Source organism: Wyeomyia smithii, chromosome 1, assembly GCF_029784165.1.
Source record: "Wyeomyia smithii strain HCP4-BCI-WySm-NY-G18 chromosome 1, ASM2978416v1, whole genome shotgun sequence".
Classification (NCBI taxonomy): domain Eukaryota; kingdom Metazoa; phylum Arthropoda; class Insecta; order Diptera; family Culicidae; genus Wyeomyia; species Wyeomyia smithii.
The window spans coordinates 140,826,221-140,845,222 of record NC_073694.1 but is presented as its reverse complement, the minus strand read 5'-3'; the positions used below and the strand labels follow the sequence as shown (position 1 = coordinate 140,845,222).

General features: G+C 40.6%; 1 protein-coding gene and 1 non-coding gene across 2 annotated transcripts; both read left to right on the top strand.

The window, feature by feature from the left end:
- The first annotated feature begins 392 nt into the window (after positions 1-392).
- On the top strand, positions 393-18,754 carry LOC129718348 (uncharacterized). The gene is made up of 2 exons (XM_055669044.1): positions 393-911; positions 17,025-18,754. Exons 1-2 carry the CDS (start codon positions 626-628, stop codon positions 17,984-17,986), a joined length of 1,248 nt encoding a protein of 415 aa, XP_055525019.1. The 5' UTR covers positions 393-625; the 3' UTR covers positions 17,987-18,754.
- Positions 7,839-7,958, top strand: LOC129719237 (U5 spliceosomal RNA). The gene has a single exon (XR_008727160.1). It is a non-coding gene; the product is annotated as a U5 spliceosomal RNA (small nuclear RNA).
- Positions 18,755-19,002: the final 248 nt, after the last annotated feature.

Below are 19,002 nucleotides of genomic sequence, written 5' to 3'. Positions count from 1 at the left end.
TTATCGGCAAAACTGAAGTTCTCCATACCTCTTCTTTATTTTTTGCAGCCACTGGAGAAACCCTTTAAACAAAGTCCTCGTTTTCCATTCGAAATTCCAACTATCAATCAGTATAAACACGCAAACAAGCACATTTTTTGCATAGTTGGAAAGTTACTTTGCAGCGGGGAAAATGTATTAGAGGGAAACTACATTATTTACCTAACAAAACGATTACTAATACACGATAAGCAACGTAGTTGCATTGCATAACCGATAGCAAATCAAAGAGCTTAACAGTTTGCATCTTCAGCAAGTTATTTTTTTTAATTATTGCTTTACAAACTGCATGCGAGATGCACTTGCACATCAATTACTAATACTCGAGCTTGCATCTGTGTAACAGGCTACTGGCTACCGAAGAAAACCGATTTTCGTTCAATGGTTGCATTGATTGTAATAGTTTTCCAATTTAGTTCAGCTAGTAATCCTAACCAGATCAGATCGGCCTCTCGTCTATGAGCTGTTTTAATCTCAAAAAGTTTTAGGTCCACGCGTTCGGAAATGTTACACATGTGATTCCAGTAATAATTGAGGTCGTTGTGCTGATTCTAAATCGTTTAGCATCCAGAGGTGACCTGGGAAAATGGGGGTTTCTCGCAGTACTGTCACCATTTCAGTACTACTTTTCTTATCAGTGCTCAGTGCAATCGATGGTGGCATTATATCCTATTTGGATATTTTAAGAAGAGTATCCGGTGTGCGAGGCGATATAAGGACAAATCTGCGTACTATCAGAAAATTGGCAGTGCAAAATGGGTTGATTAAAGCTGCCAACGAAAGTGTTTCTCCCGTTGCAACTCCATTCGAACCACCCCACCCCATAGGAGTATATAACGAATCAAATTATGCAGTGACGCCGGTGAACAAAGGTAGTGATTTTCAGAATATTTTGAAGCTACGCGTAACGTGTGTGCCTGAAAACTTGGCAATCACAAGTGAAGGTTTCCAATCGCCAGCTATTATTTACTAGAACCAGTAAAGCGTATCATATATGTTTTCATGCGATGCAAATAATACGTTAAAGGACAACTCCTGCTTTGACAATTACCATTTTGAACATTCTGATTGTCGTCCTTCGGAAAATAATGCACTAGAAAAGAGTTTAATTACTTCAAACATTTTTTTTTTATTTATTTTCTTGTAAACGTATCTCATATTTTTTTTCGCGTGGTTGCTGCAGTACCGCCCTTATAATTATGATGCGTAACTAGTATGTTTACAGTGCAGTTGCCTAGTAGTGAAAAGATTGAACCTCTGGTCCCGCTTCGAACAATCGGTGGTACATCTATGGTAAACATTGAGCCGCGCTCTGATCGCTGGACCAGCTTCCGTGATTGGAGCTTCGAACATGCTATGTAAAATTAGAAACTGTTAAAGAAATCCAGTGCATCTGGCTGCATGCGAGGAAATTTAAATTTAACATGCGTAGTGCAATATTGAAGAGAAAGCAGAGCATTAATAGACATTCTTTTTTATTATTATTCATTCATTTTGGATTTATGAAACCCATTTGCTGTGTAGAATTAGGAATGAAAAATATAATGTAACAACACCTACTATTATCCTATCACGTAACACAATAACAATCCTGTGATATATTGAACTAGCAGATTTAACAGCTCGAAATCATTCTCCATTATTAGTACATGTAAATCGAAAATATCATTTGGAACCAATTTTGTTAAAATCGAAACGAAAAATCCGATTACAATAAAATTGAATAGGGTCTTATGGGACATCAAGACCTTTCATTTGCAGTTAATTTCATGAAAATCGGTCCAGCCATCTCTGAGAAAAGTGAATGAGAATAAAAATCTGCACACACACATACACACACATAGAGAAAATGCTCAACTCGTCGAGCTGAGTCGAGTGATATATGCCATTCGGCCCTTTGGAGCACTTTTATACTTTCGGTTTTGCAAGTGATTGCTATACCTTTCTAGGAGAAAGGCAAAAAGGTATTTCATACTGCCAGTCTGCGAGAAGTTGCGAAGTTGACGCATCGCTGGCCGTTGTCGTTCTTCACAGTGTGCAGGCTGTGCGGGCCGATCACCATCTTATGTATGTCTTTCCTACCGATCTAAGCGTCCATGCCCCCGCGATGACGATCTTGATGTCTCTACGCGAGCAGCTTTCGTAGTACGTTTCTTTCTCTACATCGGGTCGTCTTTCGTGAGGGCAGGGCACATTGAAGATAGTGGAGTTGTAGAACCGGCCTTTTATTGTCAACAAACTAAACCTGTCGCAGATCGCCTGCCACTTGATCGCACGACTGTGCATCCTGCCCAGCACTATAAAGCCGGTACCCATCTCATTGGTCGTACCGCCGCTCTAGTAGTACTGTTCCCTGCGGCCACAAATTAGTCGTACCTTCTCTCCTTTCCGGCAAAGCTCGTGGAGCGTAACGATGTCGGAGTGGCGGGGTTCTAGCTGATCCAGCAGAATCCGGTCGGCACTTGTGGCGTTTAGCAAATTACTGTTACAAGTACCGAGCTTCTAATCGTCGTCCTTATTTCGTCGGCTAGGTCATTGCCGATTGTTTCGGTTCGTTTACAATTCTTGATTGTTCGCAGTATGCTTAGTTTAGTATGCTGCTTTACTAGGGCTGCGATGCCTAGTCTCGCGATGTAGCTGGCGATACACCGCATTTTAAAGTTCTACCGCTCGCTTCGAATCAGTCGCTGTTTGAGCCGCTGCTATCCTGGGGAACAGACGCTCAGACAAGCTGCTCTCCAAGGAGAACAACTACCCGATCTTCCCTTGGTTGCTCGTATTCCAGTCGGTACCACGTGGAGGTAGGGATATGGTATTATGCCTTGGACCACACTGGGATCTATTTTATGCACCCAACACAAACGGGGAACATTTTGTTACTTTGGTGCAACTTTTTATTACTTATTGTGTATTAGACCGCGCATTATACACAGAGAGTAATAACCAAAAAGGTAACAAAAATTATGACGGCCACACGCTTGTATTTGTTTCTGCAGGAGAACATACAGCCAAGAACCGCAATGCATGTGCTAGCAAAACTTCACTCGTTGCATTTGAATTGATGCAACGATCTGGTTCATTTCTGTTCCCTGATTCACACATAATAAGAATCTCAATCCATCAACCTCAAAAGTCTAATTAGAAACACCACTGTTTCGTTCCCCGGTGTTTACTTGAAATGGAAATATGCAATACCGTGAGCCCAGAGTTGCGAAATTTGTTCGGGATGGGCACGAGTTTTGTATCTTCAAACAGGTCCAAGTGAGTTTCAATGAAGCACACTCATTGCGTGTTTTAGATAGCTTGCATAAAGGCAAATGTTTGTGTTTTTCTCCGACGCAGTTTACAAATCGTGATGTGATTCCAAGACGCAATTGAAGTCTTTGAAATCATCAACGTTTGCTTACTGTATGACGGGAAAAAATGCTGCTTGGCAACTCTTGTCATATTATTTCTTTATTCTGTATGTACACAAACTAATACACACCGGAACTAATACACACCGGATGAATTAAAAATATATGGAACGGCTTGAGTTGCGATGACGGTCTGCCTTGCCGTGAGTTAATGTACAGCTCTAAGTAGTGCTGTACATTAACCTGCGGCAGCGGGAGTTGCCCTCGCAGCGCATGCACAACATATGCGACGGTGTTGTTTCTTGACTGGAGATGGAAAGGGAGCATTTTTCGACAGAGAAAATTTTGCATGTGGTTGAAACGTTCATTATTAGATAGTCGTTCTCCCGTAACACAAGCTAAATATGTATCAGTATGTGTTGTTACTTGACTGGAGATGAACTTTATTGCTTTTTAAGTAACAAATTTGTTACCTTAAGAGTCATTTCACGTTATTGCTAATTAAATAATACGGAAAAACTTTGCGTGTGCTGTTACGACACTATTTTTGCCTTTCTCCTAGAAAGGTATAGCAATCACTGAAAAAACCAAAGGTATAAAAGTGCTCCAAAGGGTCGAATCTCGTATATCAATCGACTTAGTTCGACGAGCTGAGCATTTTCTGTATGTGTTTGTGTGTGTGTGTGCATGTGTGTGTGTGTATGTATGTAACGGTCTCCCAATCTTACTCGATTTTCTCAGAGATGGCTGGACCGATTTTCATGAAACTAATTGCAATTGAAAGGTCTAGTTGCCTCATAAGACCCTATTGAATTTTATTGTAATCGGATTTTTAGTTTCGAGGTTATGTATCAAAATGTGAAAATCACAAAACTTCATTATCTCAGAAACTACACAACCGATTTTGACAAAATTGGTATCAAAAGAACGGGTTTTTTTTTAACCATTTGTGAAATAATTTTATAATGATTGGACATGTAGCTCAAAAGTTATGCAAAGAAACGTGTTTCAAACACTGTTTAAACTCACTAACTTTTCTCAGAGATGGCTGGACCAATTTTCACAAAATCAGTGTCATATGGAAGGTCTTGTTGCCTCATAAAACTCTATTGAATTTCATAGTTGTTGGACTTCAACTTTGTCCGTTATGTATAATAATGTGAAATCAGGCTATGACAAGAAATATGCTTCTAAGACTGTTTGAACTCACCCACTTTTCTCAGAGATGGATGGACCGATTTTCACAAAATAAGTTGCAATAGAAAGGTCTTGTTGCCTTACGAAACCCTATTGAATTTTATTATAATCGGACTGTAACTTAGTCTGTTATGTATCAAAATGTAAAAGTTATGAAACTCCATTATCTCAGAAACTACACAACTGATTTGAACAAAATAGGTATCAAACGAACGGGCTGTCTTTAAAACCCCTAAATAACGAATTTTATGATGATTTACCATGTAGTTCCAAAGTTATGAAACGAAACTTGTTCAGAAACTTTATCAAATTCAGTCGTTTTGCCAAAGATGGCATCACTGATTTCAACAATCTTAGTTTTAAATTGAAGGTTTAGTTGCTTTAATAGTACCCATTTAATTTGATTATAACACTGGTTGACAAAATCGAAAAAAGTGCTGCTCTAAAGCTCATAATAGCTGCCCTAGAAAGAAAAAAAATCACAGGAAAAGCTATAATTTTTCATTTTTTCTTAGTTTGACCTTCGGGGCAACACTTGTGTTGACCAGTGTAATCGGACTTTCATTTTATCCATTATGTGTTAAATTGTAAAAATATTGAAAATCTCTTCTTTCAAAGATTACACGACTTATTTAAAGAAAACAGGCGTCGCAAATTCGGATTTCAAAATGAAGTATGAAGTTGATTCCTGGTCTCTGAGAATCATCCCGGGTACTGAAAACCTCACATTGGGTAATGTTTGTCCCTTTTAGACTGGTAGAGACCGAAAGCTACTGTCTAGAAATTTAAAATGGCGTCTGAAGAAGATTTCTGGCCTCAGGGTATCATACCGCTTCCCCAAATCGTACTTACTTTACTTTACTTTTATGGCGACAGATCATTAAGAGCCTATGCCGAATCCAGAATACGTCTCCACAAAACTCGGTCTTGGGCTGCTACTCTCCAGTTTCCCCTTACACCCGCTGCTCTGGCATCCTCGTCGACAGCACACATCCAGCGCGTGCGTGGTCTGCCTCGAAGTCGTCGGCCTCTATCCGGTTCTCTACTAAATATTATCTTTGCCGGTCGCTCATCCGCCATCCGTGCTACATGGCCAGCCCACTGTAACCTGCCGTGTTTCATCAGCTTGACAATATCAGCGTGTTTGTATACTTCGTACAGCTCGTGATTCATGCGCCTGCGCCACACCCCGTTCTCTAGTTTGCCTCCGAGTATTGATCGCAGGATTCTACGCTCGAAGACCCCAAGCGCTCGTCGATCGGCCTCCTTCCACGTCCACGATTCATGTCCGTAGAGCGCCACCGGGAGGATCAGAGTCCTATAGAGCGCAAATTTCGTACGGATCTGTAGGCTACGGGACCTAAGCTGGCTACGCAATCCGTAATAAGCCCTATTCGCCGCCGCAATCCGCCTCTTCACCTCGCGGCTCACCTCGTTGTCACATGTCACGAGAGTACCAAGATATATAAATTCGTCGACCACTTCGAAAGTATCCCCATCCATCTCCACCGCAGCACCAACACCCGTAGAACTACCACGCTCTCTGCCAGCCACCATGTACTTCGTTTTGGCAGCCCAATTCCTCCCCAATTTCTATCCTGTTCCCCTTGACGACTCTCCTCCCTTCCTCGCCGTTCAACACCACTTCGAAATGTTGCTTCCAACGCCTGGCCACCTGCGATTTATCGGTAATCAGGTTTCCCTCCCTGTCATTGCACATGGCAGGTACTGGCACGGTCCGGTTCCTGATTCCGTTGATCGTTCTATAGAAGCTCCTCGTGTCGTGCCTGGTGAAGCAATTCTCCGCCTCCGCGAGAACGCGATCGTAGTGCTCACGTTTCTTGCGGCGATGAAGCCTCTTTTCGGCAGCTCTTGCCTCCCGGTATTTCTCCCGCATCTGACGCGTTACACGATTAGCTGCTACTAACGTGTTGGCGTAGGCTCGATTCTTCTCCTTTGTCACCTCTAGGCACTCAGCATCAAACCACCCACTACGCGTGGTTCCCGTTGTCATGCCTATCACCTCTCGCGCTGTTTCGCTGACCGCATCATGGATGTGCTTCCACTGCTCGTTCAGGTCCTCTCCAGCTGGTCCATCGATCCGTCTATCAACTTTCCGAGTATACTCTGCAGCAACTCCTTCCGCTGATAACCTCTGGATGTCCAGATGTATCTTCCTCGCCGATCTCGATTTAAATACATTGGACAACCGGGCGCGAATCTTGCCTACCACGAGATAGTGATCCGAGTCGATGTTTGGCCCTCGAAAGGACCGCACATCTATGACGTCTGAGAAGTGCCGGCCGTCGATCAGCATGTGGTCGGTCTGAGAGCAGGCCTCTCCATTGGGGTGTCTCCAGATGTGTTTCCGAATATTCAGACGTGCAAAATGGGTGCTACAGATGGCCATTCCCCTGGCCACGGCGAAGTTCACTAGCCTCAAGCCGTTGTCGTTGGTGGTAGAGTGAAGGCTTTCCCTACCAATAACGGGACGAAAGAACTCCTCTCGTCCGACTTGTGCGTTCGTATCTCCGATGACGATCTTTATATCGTGTTGTGGGCACTCTCCATACGTTTTCTCGAGGAGCTCATAAAACTCCTCCTTTACGTCATCGGCTTTATCGTTTGTCGGCGCGTACACGTTGATAAGGCTGTAATTGAAGAATCTGCCCTTGATCCTCAATACGCATAGACGGTCATTAATAGGCCTCCACCTCTGGCCAAGATGCCCACGCGTGCCGGTTCGACCAAAGTCCTAACATTCCAAGTACCAAGTTTCCAATCGTTGTCCTTTTTCGTTTGCCTAGGTCTATACCGATTGTTCCGATTCGTATCATTCTCTGGATTGTTCGTAGTATGTTTATTTTCAGCATGCTGCCTTACTAGGGCTGCGATGCCTAGTCTCACGACGGGGCTGCCGTCTTGGGTGTAGCTGGCGAGACACCGCATTTCATAGTTCAGCCGTCCGCTCCGGATCAGTCGCTGTTTGAGCCGCCCCTGACCTAGGAAACAGACGCTCAGGCAAGCTGCTCTCCAAGGAGAACAACTCCCCCTTCCCTGTCAGCATACGACCAAGTTCCCACCGGTTAACCGATCTTCCCTTGGTTGCTCGTATCCCAGTCCACGTACCACGTGGAGTTAGGGATAGGAGTTGCTGGGCATTATGCTATGGACCACACTGGGGTCTATTTAATGCCAACTAGTTCGGGTGTACTGCTGGTACGCATTGCCCAGCCGTTTACCAACCCACTCTGGTCTCTCTTCAATTGTCGAATAAATCTTTCGCCTTTTACTAAAGATTTCCGTGGAGAGGGACACTCTAATGAGTCCCCAAATCGTATTGGATGTTATTTATCACTTTAGGCTGTTGATCGGAAACTGTCGCCATCTTCGCCATAGAAACTAGCTCCCAGATTAGGCAGTTCGGCAATTTTATGATGGATTTTATGATTTTATGATTATCAGGCAACCAGAAGTGGTCATTCGGATTGAAAATTGGGTTTTAGGTCGGATTCTGGCCACTGGGTATAATCCAGGTTTCAAGAACCCATATTGATTGGTATTTGGCCATTCATTGGATGCCTCTCAGAAACGATCAGTAATATCAACTGCGTAAAAGAATTTCAATTTCACTGATAAGATCATTCAAATTAATGTTTAAGGAACAATATTTAATTATACATTATTTGAAATCTACTGACTAACGTTGACTTAAAGAACCTGAATATTTATAGGCAGTATATGAGTACAAATCGATTATACCACAATCGAAAACAAAATCGCATCATATAGTTGAAAGAATTTAATGTTTTTTGCATGTATATGTGTTAATTTATATTCATATCGTCGGTTTCGTGTAACACTGGTACAACTCAAAAAAACATAGTTTCGAGAAAAACGCGTTTGAAAATTTGCGTCGAAAATTTATTTTTCGATTTTCAAGAAAACTTTGAAGTTTAAGATTACCAATCCTTATTTAACACCTTTGGGTCTATCATGCACATATTACGTGCTCACGTTGTCCAAGTTAAAACCTTATTTTTACTAACTTTATGGAGAAATTTGGATTTGTGCAGCAAAGGCACTTCTACTCATAGCTCTGGAAATTTTGTGATTTCCGAAATGGGATTTCATGTGATGAAACTTAACAGTATTTGGCATCGTTTGCCATCAAAAACTCAAAAATGCAAAATTTTGAGTTGTACCAGTGTTGCACGAAGCCGATGATATGTTAAATTTTTAATGTTCGGTATAGTTGTACTGTTGGCTACCAAAAATTTGTTGTTTAGAATGAATAAAAAATCCAGCAGAAATAATCAAGGTGTATTTTTAAGGTTGTAGTAAATCTATTTTAACAAATTATAAGTTCGAAGGAGAAAGGCTGGGTCTCAACGCTAGGTGGATTAATTTAGGTTTTTGCACTATTGACTAAGCGCAGTTTAACTCTTTTTTCTTTTTTTTTTTAAATGAAATATATGAAAACTAGCCCCCCTAGAAATTTTCCTTAGTTGCGCCCATGTACAGCACGTGAAAAATATTTATTTTTACAGTAGGCAGTCCCAAAAAATATCGATGTTGAAAAAGTCAAGGTGCTCAGCCCTAAATTGAAAGATAATGTTATTTATAGCATTTTTGTAGAACATTTCGACTTTCTAACAAATCGTTTTCAGGTTGCCCAAACGTGATTTATGAAAAAATTACTTTTTCAAGCTACAAAACCACTCTTCTGCACTTTTTTCAAATCTGTTCGATTCCTAAATTTGTCAATATATTTTTTTCCATATATTTTTTTATTTATGTGGGGTTGTTTTTGAATATTTTGCATGGTTTGGTTTATCATTGAATTCAATTTTTTGACTCACAGAGCCCATTGAACATCACAGAAAAGTGAATTTTTCTAATAATTTTCAGATAAAACCCTTCAAAACACATATAAAAAATTTTTTTGATCAAGAACTGAAACTTTTACTGCAAAGCGGGATTTACGACAAAAATTAACATGAAAAAAGATACTTGATATTTTATCGGGGGGTTGAGATATTGGCGTTTTTACATGTGATGGAAAACTATGCATTTTGTCAAAAACGCCACTAAAGCTCAATATCTCCATTGCACAGTGTTTTATTTTGCCGTTTGTGCGTATAATTTCCTAAATAGTGATTCAAATGTTGATTATAACCATAAAGTATGTTCGGAGAAGTTTAAAGATATTCAAAAATGCATCTTTTAGTGTAGGAAGATGGGTGATCAATCCACCAATGAGTGAGATAAAAAATTTACTTTTCAATCAGAATGAGATAGACGCAAGGTATCTTCGACAAAATTTTAGGTTATCTCAAAACAAGAAACTTTACCGAAGACATCATGTTTCTATCTCTTACATATTACGAGCAACATTGAGTTTTCTATTAGAAGGCACTAAAAATCACTATTTTAGTTCTAACTTTTTTCGCAGATTTTTCCGAATTTTTAAACCTTCTACTAAGTACCAGCGATCCAAAAATGCATTTGTTTTCTGAAATTGTTATTTTTTATCTCCTAAAATAAAACAGTTATTTGACATGTTTGTAAAAATGCATAGTTTTCCATCACATATTAAATGCCAATATCTCAGCTCCCCGATAAGATATCAAGTATCTTTTTTCATGTTAATTTTTGTCGTGAATCCCGCTTTGCAACAAAAATTTCAATTCTTGATTAAAAGTTTTTTTATTTGTGTTTTTAAGGGTTTTATCTAAAAAATATTAGAAAAATATTTTTTTTGTGATGTTTAATGGACGCTGGAAGTCAAAAATCTAAATGCAATGCTGAACCAAACCATGCAAAAGATTGAAAAACAACTCCACATAAATAAAAAAATATATGGAAAAATTTAGAAATCGAACAGAATTGAGAATAGTGCAAAAGAATGGGTTTGTAGCTTAAAAAAGTCATTTTTTTCAAAAATCATGTTTGGGCAACCTGGGAACGATTTTTTAGAAAGTCGAAATGTTCTACAAAAATGCTATTAGAAACATTATCTTTCAATTTGGGGCTGAGCACCTTGAATTTTTCAACATACATTAAACATCACTTTATACAAATCATATGTGATGCGCGTACAATTTAAACTGAGAGCAAATCCTAGTGGCTTTTGGCGTTTTGTTAATTCAAAGAGGAAAAGTTCTACTATCCCAAAAAATGTTTATTTAGATGATCAGGTCTCTGCGTCTGCTTTAGATTCAAGCCAATTGTTCGCGAAAAATTTTGAATCTGTTTTCGAAGAAAATCCCGCTTCAGTACTGGAGATTGACGAAGCTATCCGTAACGTTCCTATCGACTTAATTGACCTGGGAGTGTTTACCGTGAGTTTAGAGATGATTTTGTCTGCAATAAAAAAGTTGAAGCGGTCGTATGTACCTGGTCCCGATGGGTTACCGGCAATTCTAGTTTGCCGATGTACTGCCAAGCTAGCACAACCGTTGAGTGCTATTTTCAATCGCTCATTGCAACAAGCGAAATCCTCTCGCATTTAAATAAATCATCCATGATACCCGTGTTCAAAAGAGGAGATCGACATAATGCGGCCAATTACCGTGGAATTACAAAGCTTTCAGCTGTCTCTAAATTGTTCGAGATAATCGTGAGCGGAGTAGTTCTAAAAGCGACGAAGTGTTATATATCTGTCGACCAACATGGCTTCATGCCAGGTCGATCAGTAACGACTAATCTGGTAAATTTCACATCGGAATGCATTTCAAACCCTGAAAAGAAAGTTCAAGTCGATGCAATCTATACGGACTTAAAGGCGGCGTTTGATAAAATTGACCACAAGATACTACTGCGCAAATTGTCTCGCCTAGGTGTCTCGTCGCAATTCACGTCTTGGCTGGAATCTTACTTAACGGAGCGTGAACTTCGTGTTAACATTGACGGTTTCGTGTCAAGATCGTTTTCAAACAAATCGGGAGTGCCTCAAGGTAGCAAGCTTGACCCGTTACTGTTCATTTTGTTTTTCAACGATGCTGCTTTAATCTTAAAAAATGGGTTCAAGCTAGTGTATGCAGATGACTTGAAACTCTACATTGTAGTGCGCTCAGAAGGGGGTTGTCGGCTTTTACAAGACTCATTAACCACGTTTGCTGATTGGTGTAGCTGGAATAAATTAGTCATTAGAGTTGATAAATGTCAAGTCATATCGTTTCACCGCGCATCACACCCAATTTTGTTCGATTATACTATTGGAGGGAACATCCTTTCCAGAGTTATTAAAGTGTCCGATCTGGGAGTTATACTAGACGTCAGAATGTATTTCGATTCTCGGATTCTCGGCGATCATTTCCAAAGCAACGCGACAATTAGTTTTTCTTTCCAAGATTGCGAAGGATTTTTCGGATCCCCATTGCTGGAAGTCATTATACTGTGCTCTCTTCCGTCCAATTTTAGGAAACGCGTCAATCGTGTGGCAACCGTATCAGGTTTCGTGGAGTCTTAGAATTGAACGTGTTCAGAAACGGTTCATCCGTTTGGCACTGAAAAATCTGCCTTGGAGAAATCCTGATAATTTGCCACCATATTCTGACAGATGTCGGCTACTGGCCCTCGACACATTGGAACGACGAAGGAAACTTCAACAAGCGCTGTTCGTGGCAAAAATGTTGCACGGTGAAGTTGATGCCCCCACTCTGCTTGAAAAATTGAACTTTCGCGTACAAAACAGGACTCTTCGGAAAACAACGTTATTGCAGCCAATCTTTCATCGGACCATGTACGGTCAAAATGAACCGATCTCAGCAAGTATACAGTCGTTTACGGCTTTGGAAGAGCACTTTGATTTCAATTGCAAAAGCTTAGGCTTAGATCTGTGATACTTTAGATTATTTTATTCTTTAAGACTTTAAGACTTAATTATACCAAATACAAATACAAATTTAAAACATCGATTTTTTTTGGGACATCCTATTGTACAGATTATCGGTACAAAACAAATTCCGGTAAATTTATACATGTACACTAAAGTCGCTTTTTATGCGGGGGATCTTTTATCTCTCTGTATGCCTGAAGGGCACTGGGTACTGAAATGCCACTGCGACATTCTTGCTGATTGTCTTTTGTGGCGGGCCCCGATTGCTGTGCACAAGTTACGGATTGCTCGTACTCATTGATGGAGTAGAACTGTTTTGTTGTAAACCTGTACCCCAATTAGGTACAACATAGTTGATGAAACTAATTACCTGTTTGGGATTAGAGCTCCACACTTGGTATGGAGTTAAAAGCTAACTTCCTAAGAAGTTGTACCTAGAGGAAGCAAGAGCTTCGCAAGAGCTTCGCAAGAGCAAAGCAAATGCTCTGAACTCTCTGGTTCAGTTTTGCAGAATCGGCAGGTGTCGTTCAACACTACGCCGATTTTCTTTAAATGATAAAAAGCGGGACAGTGTCCGGTGAGGAGTCTTGTGATTATCCGTAGGTCACTACGATTTAGACTAAGTAGCTTACTGGCGGTTCCAGGGTTCGGATAGATAAACTGTTTAGCTTGTCTACAACCCTGTGCCTGTTGCCATTGGGATACTATTTCTAGCCCTTCCCAAGTTAGTAGTTCGCTTTTGATAGCGGAAATGGACGTACCCAGAAACGGCTCGAGGCCAATAAGCCGCTGAGCTGATCCCTGTCTTGCTAGGTAGTCAGCGTGTTCATTACCCTCGACTCCGCAGTGTCCAGGCACCCAAAACAGAAAAACTGAATTCTGTCGGGAAAGTTCCCGTAGAGTTTCAATGCATTCCCAAACAAGTTTGGAAGCGCATTTGACGGACTCAAGTGCTAGTAGTGCTGCTTGACTGTCCGAGAATATACCGATTTTCGCATGTCTGTAGTTGCGTTGCAGACATATTTTTGCGCAGATATATATGGCATATACCTTTGCTTGAAAAACGGTGGGCCATTCTCCCAGGGAAAACGTTTCCCTGATACCGGGTCTGTATATACCAGATCCCGTTAGGGATCCCATTTTCGAGCCGTCCGTATAAAAACTGACGATGCCAGGTGGAAGATTAGGCCCTCCATTTTTCCACATAGAGCGGTTCGTTTCAATCACTCTATACGGAATATCCATGTTGGTCCTTACGTCCATCCAGTCGGAGACTGTGGTTAATAGCGGAGTTAGTTTGAACTCCCTAAGTATGCGAAGGTGGCCGATTTGGTCCCTTTCAAGTATTGTTTTCCTCCTTTGCAACCTTAGAGCGCCAAGCTCTGCTTTTTTTTTCACATGAAGATGTAGAGGTAGTAGGCAAAGCATAGCTTCCATGGCTGCAGTTGGAGTTGTTCGCATAGCGCTGGTAACCGAAAGACAATGGTCTTGCAAGACCAGAGTGCCAAGTCTGGTGTCAATCCCCAGGTCTTACCGAACAGAGTTCTGCAGGCCCAGATCGCTGAGACCGCTTTCTTAGCGGCATGATCCAGTTGTGCAGACCAGTTCAGTTTCTTGTTCAGAATAATTCCGAGATATTTGACTTCATTGCTGAAGCCCAGTCTAACTCCATTCAGTATTGGAGGAGTGATGGAGATCCTTCGTCTGCCGAATGGAATTAGGACTGTTTTTAAGGGGTTCATGTTTAGACCCTTCTGTATACACCTTGACATGGTTGTATTCAGAGCCGTTTGCATTCGGCTCGACAGAGTTGCGTCATCTTTACCTCTGACGATTAGGACGATGTCATCAGCGTATCCAATGACCTCGTAACCAAGCTGTGAAAGCTTGTTGAGAAGTGCGTCGACAACTAGTGACCATAACAAGGGCGAGAGAACTCCTCCTTGCGGGCATCCCTTGATCACTGACATTGTTACAGACGAATCTCCCAAGGTTGCTGTGATCACTCTGCTAGGGAGCATTGCGTGTATCCAGCTCCTTGAAGTGTGGTCGATTCCCTTATGAGAAAGAGCCGTATCAATTGATGCAAATGACGTGTTATCGAAGACCCCTTCAATATCAAAAAAGGCACATAGCGCCGTCTCCTGATAACTCAGGGACTTTTCAATCAACGTCACTAAGCTGTGAAGAGCAGTTTCTGTTGACTTGCCGCTTTGATAGGCATGTTGGTTCCTATTCAGCGGGGAGTCTTTAAGAAACTCATCACGGATATATTTATCCATTATTTTCTCCATCAACTTGAGAAGCGATGAAGTCAGACTTATGGGTCAGAAAGTTTTAGGTAGGGTTTTGTCCTTTCTTCCAACTTTGGGGATAAACACTACCTTCACCTTCAGCCAGTTATCCGGAATGTGGCCCAGGATAAAGCTGGCTCTGAAGAGGTTGATGAGTTCGGACATGATAACTGCGGCCGATTTTTGTAGAAAGATGGGTAGTATGCCGTCTGGACCTGGAAACTTCATAGGGTCGAATGAGCTTAGAGCCCAACCTATTGAAGCTTCCGTGAACAGTCGACGGGCCAGCAGGATGGACTCCCGAGACGCCATTTGTCTTTGGACATCGCCTTTTGGAGCCGCGTAGCTTCCGGCAGAGTTTGGATTCTTTCACAGAAACTAACTCTGGATTTCCGTTTAGCCTTGCGTAGCTCGTCGTTGTACTTAGTGAGGGACGCTCTGTAGTCGTCCCACTTAGATGTGACTTTTGCCCTGTTGAACAAACGCCTAGTTTCCCGACGAAGGTCACTGAGTTGATTATTCCACCAGGGTACGTCACGGCATACTGACCGCTGTGTTAGTGGACAGTTAGCGTCGAAAGCATTCATGATTCTGTTTTGTAGATCATTTGCTGCCGAATTCAGGTCAACTGAATTTCGAATGTTGCTGTAACTGAAAGTTCGTGAATCGATCAGGTGTTTCTTGTAGGATTCCCAATCTGTATTCTTAGGATTTCTGAACAGCTCTCTTTTCAGAGGGTTAGCCTCTATATCAAAAACAATGTGTCTGTGGTCCGACAAACTAGTTTCATCGGAGACATGCCAATATTAACGCGGGGGATACGTGCCGCGTAAAAAAAACCGCGTAAATCCCGGAATCCGCGTAAATTCCGGAATCCGCGTAAAAAAACCCGCGTAAATTCCGGAATCATCGTAAAAAAGCCGCGTAAAAAAACCGCGTAAAAAGCGACCTTAGTGTATCAGAATACCATAAAACAAATGAAACCGAAACCTGGAACACCATTAATTTTGAATTAATTGAAATAATTCTATTATCTAAAAATATGCAAACTGTTAAACCTGATGACTCTATCATCAAAAGAGCCCAAACGCATAATAAATGTAAAAATAATACGAATATCTAATTCTACAGAAATTTAAATTAAAAGCATTTTATTTTACCAAGCAACTTTATGGTTAGTCAATAAATTTAGCAATTGTTTCCAGTGCAATAAAATTTTGACATTTAATGAACTTCATCCATTCCTGCGGCGTTCGATACGCTTTCTGCGCCATACAACGTATGTAATGTTTATGCTCTCAGCGCTTACGTGCAACAATCTGTGCTCTATTACGAATTTAATTGCACGAAACATCAATTGAATTAGAAAATCACATCAAACTGCCAGCTCGAATCCAAACACCCCCGATTCAATGAATTTATGCAAATTCCGACATAATATCACCGCATCGTAGGCGCTCCACAGCATGCTACTTAACCTGCCTCTCTTTTGTGAACCCATTAGAGCCTCTTGATCTGGAGAAAATCTGTTATTGCATAACAACTCACCGCGTTGCACAGTGCTGCGAACGGACAGGCTATGAGTTATTGAAAGTTATTATTTTGCTCTCTATTTATCGCTAGTTTTGGGCGGATGCATTAAAGTGCTTCACACGTGCAAACTATTGCCAGAATAATTCACATTCATGTACAAATAAACCCGACGTCACGATAATACACATTCAATGCCAATAAACTGGTGATTTCGCTGAAAGTTTGGTCTTAAGTTTACGAGCATAACTGAACCACCCTAGAGCTACAAGCTATCACAATTAATCTCTCGGATCGCACATCACGTTATGCAGTTGTGTTATTAGCTGCGGAAATTGAAGCTTCTTTTAATGCCTAGTCGACTGGCTGCATTTTGATCTGTTTAATTTACATAAAATTGATATATTTTGCAGTGGTTGATAGCAGTAACTACCCGTGGCTAATCTAATTGGATAAAATTACACGCTTATTTTTATAATTCTATTGTTCACCGGATAAAAACGGATTATTAAAACGTTATGATTACCCCGTAAATGAGGGAATATAATTTCCGATTTTTCTGGCGTCCAATATAACGAATAGCTGCTTGAATTTTGCTTTTCCAATACACTACATAATTGGTGCTTGATGAAATTAGATTTGCTACAGTTACGGAATAGTCTAGTGCGTATAGCATTTGAAGAAATTACAACATCTCTTGTACGAACCATGCACTTCAGTCGATACTAAAAATTTGTCTACTTTCCTACTTTTCGCTCGTTTTAGGTCGTAAAAAAGGAGATGGAGGCAACAAAGTCGTCAAAGGTGGTGGTGGAGACTTAGGAGATTTTGGTTTTGGAGAGAGTCCTTACAGTTTACTTGATGGTACCGGCGGAGTTAGGAAAAAAGGTCGGCGCAGAAAGCACCACAAAATCAAAGGATGGAGACGACACATTAGAAAAGCAATTCCGATAGCATTGGCTGTTCTAGCACTTAAAGCTATGCTGGTGCACTTTATACTGAAGAAATTAGCACTAGCGACCGGATTATCGCTACTGCTGAGTGCCAAATCTTTGCTGGTATCCCTGTTGATAGCTGTGAAACTGTGGGTTTCTCATCCACAAAGCCATGACAAAAGTGAAAGCAACAAATTAGAGGTGGTACACATTCCGATCCGGAAAGAAACAGGGTTTCACAAGAAAATTCAGTTACAGAAGGTTCGATCCAAGGGTAAATCCATAGTGAAGCTGGAGAAACCAACGCAGAAAACCCCAAGCTTCAGCCAGTACACTTCCGGATATCCGATCAAACACACCCACCAGCAGATGGAGGAGTTTGGTGGAAAGTATATACCACTGGGCTTCGAAAGCAGTCACTACAATTTCGACGCAACAACACAACCAACAACTTATTTGGATGCCCTACCGGAAACGACTGACCATGACAACTACTTCGACGTAAATGATCTTCAATTCGCCAGACGAGAAGGTTGGGATGGATGGACTGGCTGGAATCGTGGTGATGACAGCGATTCGTACAGTGGCGCATATGACCAGAAACAGCAAATGCTTGACTACATCCCAAATGCGAACTATGGCCGACCAGATTCGAACAGTAACGCACACGGGGGATATAACCAGGACTTTCTTAACTACGACAGTTGGGGAAAAGGAAGTGATCAACCCAATTACAAACAAAGAAATCTTAGTCAAATGAAGTACAGAAAAAGTTTACTAAAAGATGCGTAACAATATATTTTACTATGATTTCATTTGAAATAAAATGACAAACTTTATGTGTTTAGTTAGAAGAATTTAGGGAGAGGTATTAGCATTTAGTAAATGTGGTATTCCAAGCGAATGCTTTGTTTGGAATGGCTGTCACTGGTTTGGTTAAAAATTCGATCAGTTATTCTTTTTGGTTAAATATTTTCGTTCAGAATGTCTCAAATTTTGAGGTAGAATCAATAAGTGTTTTATTTTTTGCTAAATCGAATAAGGTTAAATCGTGAAATTGTTACTTCTTTCGTTATATATTACGAAATGCCTCAAATAATTTATGTTTTCCTCCCAAGAATGACAAAGGCTCTCCTGGTTGAGTTAATTGTCATTAATTGGTCAAAACCACATTCATTAGTCCACGTCACAACAATTATCACTTATTTATTTATTTGTTTATTTAAGATGCCTGCAAACATGTCTGACAACATTTGTTAATGTGAAAAATTATTAAAATATAAGCTTTTAGAAGCTACAAATGAACAACATCAAAATTTTCTATACACCAAGACTAAAATAAGAAACAACTAGAAATTCAGTAATCACCGACTTTCGATGAAACATTAGAATTAATTTTACCTGAACAAATATATTTAAATATGTATAGATTTATCGTACTAGACTCAGTGTCTTGATACACAAACAAAGGAAGTAAACTTTGATTCCGAAATATTTTTTCATCGAGTGCTAAACATTAAGAACGTATGAAAAGTTTCAATAAAGCCAATTTCCACACTACTTGAAAATAGAGAAACGTTTAAAAACTTAACCCATATCTGTTAGATAGCAATGTATTGATTTTTGGTTTGTCGGTAAAATATTCGATTTAACGTAAAACGTAATAAAATCCAAGCATGGGAGGACCAAAGGCTTTCGCCTGCATACTACCGCATTTCGGGAATGCCTCATAGAATGTTATTATTTTTCAACTAACCTGCAATTATCTATAGTAAAACTGCTAAACCAGCACCAGAACACTTAATTTA